Below are 3,158 nucleotides of genomic sequence, written 5' to 3' on the forward strand. Positions count from 1 at the left end.
TGTGCTTTAGTATCCTCATCTGAAGAATGGAGATAATACAATTCTTCCCTCACAGAGTTGTTGTGAGAATTAAATGATTGCTGTACGGAAAGTGTATAAACTGCCTGTCCCACATTAAGTGCTATCTAGTACGTCTGTTGTTGTTTTTAAGCACCCCTTTCTTAAAGCTTTTTTCTTCTGCTTTTCCTAATATCAGACACTCATGGTTTTTCTCCTATCTCTCTGAACTCTCTTGTTTCTCTTCTGTTTTCATTCCCTGGCTTCTCTTTTTGCTCCCCAGGAAGGAGGAGGTATTAGAGAATACAGCCTCAATGCTCTTACTTGCCCTTTATTTCTTCCTTGGCCCCTTGGTTGGTGATGCCAGCTCTCCATCTCCAAGCCAGTCATTGCCCATGCACCAGGCCCACACCCCCAAATCCCTGCTAGATAGCCTCATCCGGATCTCTCCCTGCACCTCAAACTCAGGAGTCCTAAAACTATTTTAATATTTCTTTTATTTTTGTTTTAAAATAAATAAACAATTATTATAGAAAATACAAGAAAATTAGAATAATCAGATACAGCTCAACAGTAATCCCACCATTCAGTGAGCACCAGCGCTAAACTTCGATATATCTCCTAGCGCAGTGGTTCTCAGCCTGGTCTGAGTTTTCCCCCAGGGAACATTTGGCAATGTCTGGAGACATTTTTGGTTGTCAACTTAGGGGTGGGGGAGAGGTGCTACTGGCAGTGGTTCTCAGCCTGGTCTGAGTTTTCCCCCAGGGAATATTTGGCAATGTCTGGAGACATTTTTGGTTGTCAACTTAGGGGTGGGGGAGAGGTGCTACTGGCATCTAGTGGGTAGAGTCCAGGGATACTGGCAAACATTTTCTAATACAAGGATACTTCAAAAAGTTCATGGAAAAATATAATTAGAAGATAATGCGAATCTTTCCATGAACTTTTTGAAATACTCTCATACACAGTGCAGTCTCCCACAACGAGGAATTATTCAGCCCAATAATGCTGATGTTCAGAAACCCTGTTCTAGACTTCCGTCTCTGCATATATGTGCCAAATAGAACAGGTTGGCATTGGTTTTCTCCTTCTGCTTCCATCTTGCTTCTCCCTCTGTTCTCTGTCAGTGGCCCTGTCTTCTCCTCTCCCGTGCCCCACATCTGACCCATCCCTGAGCCCACAGATTCCCTGTCTGTCACACCTTTGTCAGCTCTCCCTTCTTCTCTCCCCCAGTCGTGATACTGAGCCCAAACTAAAGAAGAATCCTCCAACAAGACCTTCACTTCAAGTCTCCCGCTTGGCCTTGCCTGTGCCACCAGTGTGCTTGGGGACCATCCTTAGCCTGTTGAATTCAATCCATGCCTGGTACAGTCTAATCCCACTGAGGGCAGCAGCTTCTGTGTCTGAGTCACCTGTGTGCCTGGCCAGAACCTGACACCATTCCGAGCCTAAAGTCGGTGCTCAATAAATCTTTGTTGAATGTGTGTGGATGAATGGTTGAATGAAGAAAAACCTGAAAAACATTCCCCTCACAACTCCCTCACAATCTGTCTTTGCAGATCCTTGATGAATGGTTTGGCCGGACCATCATCTGCTCTTGCACCAAACTGAGCTACGAGCACGCACAGAGCATGATTGAAAGCCCGATGGAGAAAATCCCTGAGAAGAAGCTGCCTCCCATTTCACCAGAGCACAGCAGTGAGGAGGTGCACCGGGCTATCTTGAATCTCCACGAAATGGCAAAGCACTTACGCCAGCAACGCTTTGTGGATGGCTCACTCCGTTTGGATCAGGTCAGTGTTTTTCCTTCACGGCAACCAACCGATGTGACTCATGCCTAAACCCAGCGTGGGTGAGAGGCAGCATGGTAGTCCTGGACTCTTCTTTCCTTTTTCCTTCTCCGGTCACTCCACTAAAACAGCGTTCTCTGAGGAGGTGGGAACTAACTCCCACCCCCGCCCCAAACTCCATAGGCACAAGAGGCCTAATGACACAAGCCAAGGCAAAAGAATGGTGTCTGTGTGGGGGATCTGTGGCCAAAACTCTGAGCTGGTCTTTCCTCATCACGTTGTGTCCCGTATTTGATCCTCACCTCAGATTTCTACCTTAAATCCCTTTTAATGGAAATGGGAACAGGAGACAGAAGTTTAGGAGGTGTCTGCCTAGTATCTGATCCTAGAGTTAAAAAAAAAAAAAAAAAAGCATTTCTTCTTATCTCTCATCTTCTCACTCATCAGAGTTATTTGTTTACAAATTCCAGATTAGTATCTGCAGAAGCAGAGAACCGAGGAGATTGTAGAATGTTGGCTCTTGAAGAAGACAGTAAGCCTGGAATAGTGTTGCTTACTCTCAAATATCACAGCAGTGCAGGCAGCCTGCTGGGACTTAGCTTGCACTTAAACCTGGTTGAATTTCCACGTCCAAAAGTCAGTAAGTGTGTGGATCAAGGTATTGTGAATAGGCAGAGTGGACACTGAAGGAGATAGCAGAGCCAGTGAAAGAGAGACTGAAGGTCTAGGAGATTACAGACTGTCTCCTTCCTTTCTTCAAGGAAATCATTCGTGTGAGTATACATGCACCCTAATTCTCACCAGTGGCTGCCTGATATGTCAAGTCCAAGGACACTTTGCAGTTCTTGCTTCCTAGTCTTCCATCCTGCACTGGGCCCTTTGAAGCCCACCTCCTGGTTCTCTGTTTCTCTTTGTACATCTCCTGTAATGTGCTGCTGGCCACCTTGTAGAAGCTTCTTCCTCTGCTCACCGCTTCAGGGTTGGCATTCCTTGGGATCTACCCCACCTTCCTTTTCTCTCTATCCACACTCCCTTGCTGAATGAATTCCTCTACTCTTGTGATGTTAACTAACTGAATGCTCTAGTCTGGCCTCTCCGGTTGCCTCCTTGAACTCTGCCTGGATGTCCCACGGTCATCTCAGCCAGTGCTCAGCCTGCCTTCTGCAAAATGCAGTGACTGACACCTGCTGCATGCTGTACACACTGTCTAGTGCCCCCTTCTCCCTCTGCTCCCACCAGGGGAACTGTATGTGTATTCCCAAACCTGGCTATGCCAGTTGTACATGTTGGAATCACGCAGTTTAACTAAACATTAGGAAAATTGATCAAATATGAGCATTAAAAAGCTGTTTTTATAAAAACTAAGTTAAA

General features: G+C 45.9%; 1 protein-coding gene across 2 annotated transcripts in view; it reads left to right on the forward strand.

The window, feature by feature from the left end:
• The window catches only part of DIS3L2 (DIS3 like 3'-5' exoribonuclease 2), a 370,978-nt gene that overhangs the window by 277,258 nt on the left and 90,562 nt on the right, over nt 1-3,158 (forward strand). For both annotated transcript variants that reach the window (XM_008575848.1, XM_008575846.1), the window contains exon 12: nt 1,557-1,790. In XM_008575848.1, coding sequence (XP_008574070.1) covers nt 1,557-1,790 — 234 coding nt within the window. The remainder of the gene's footprint in view (nt 1-1,556; nt 1,791-3,158) is intronic.

The sequence above is a fragment of the Galeopterus variegatus genome, unplaced genomic scaffold (assembly GCF_000696425.1).
Source record: "Galeopterus variegatus unplaced genomic scaffold, G_variegatus-3.0.2 Scaffold1245, whole genome shotgun sequence".
Lineage (NCBI taxonomy): Eukaryota > Metazoa > Chordata > Mammalia > Dermoptera > Cynocephalidae > Galeopterus > Galeopterus variegatus.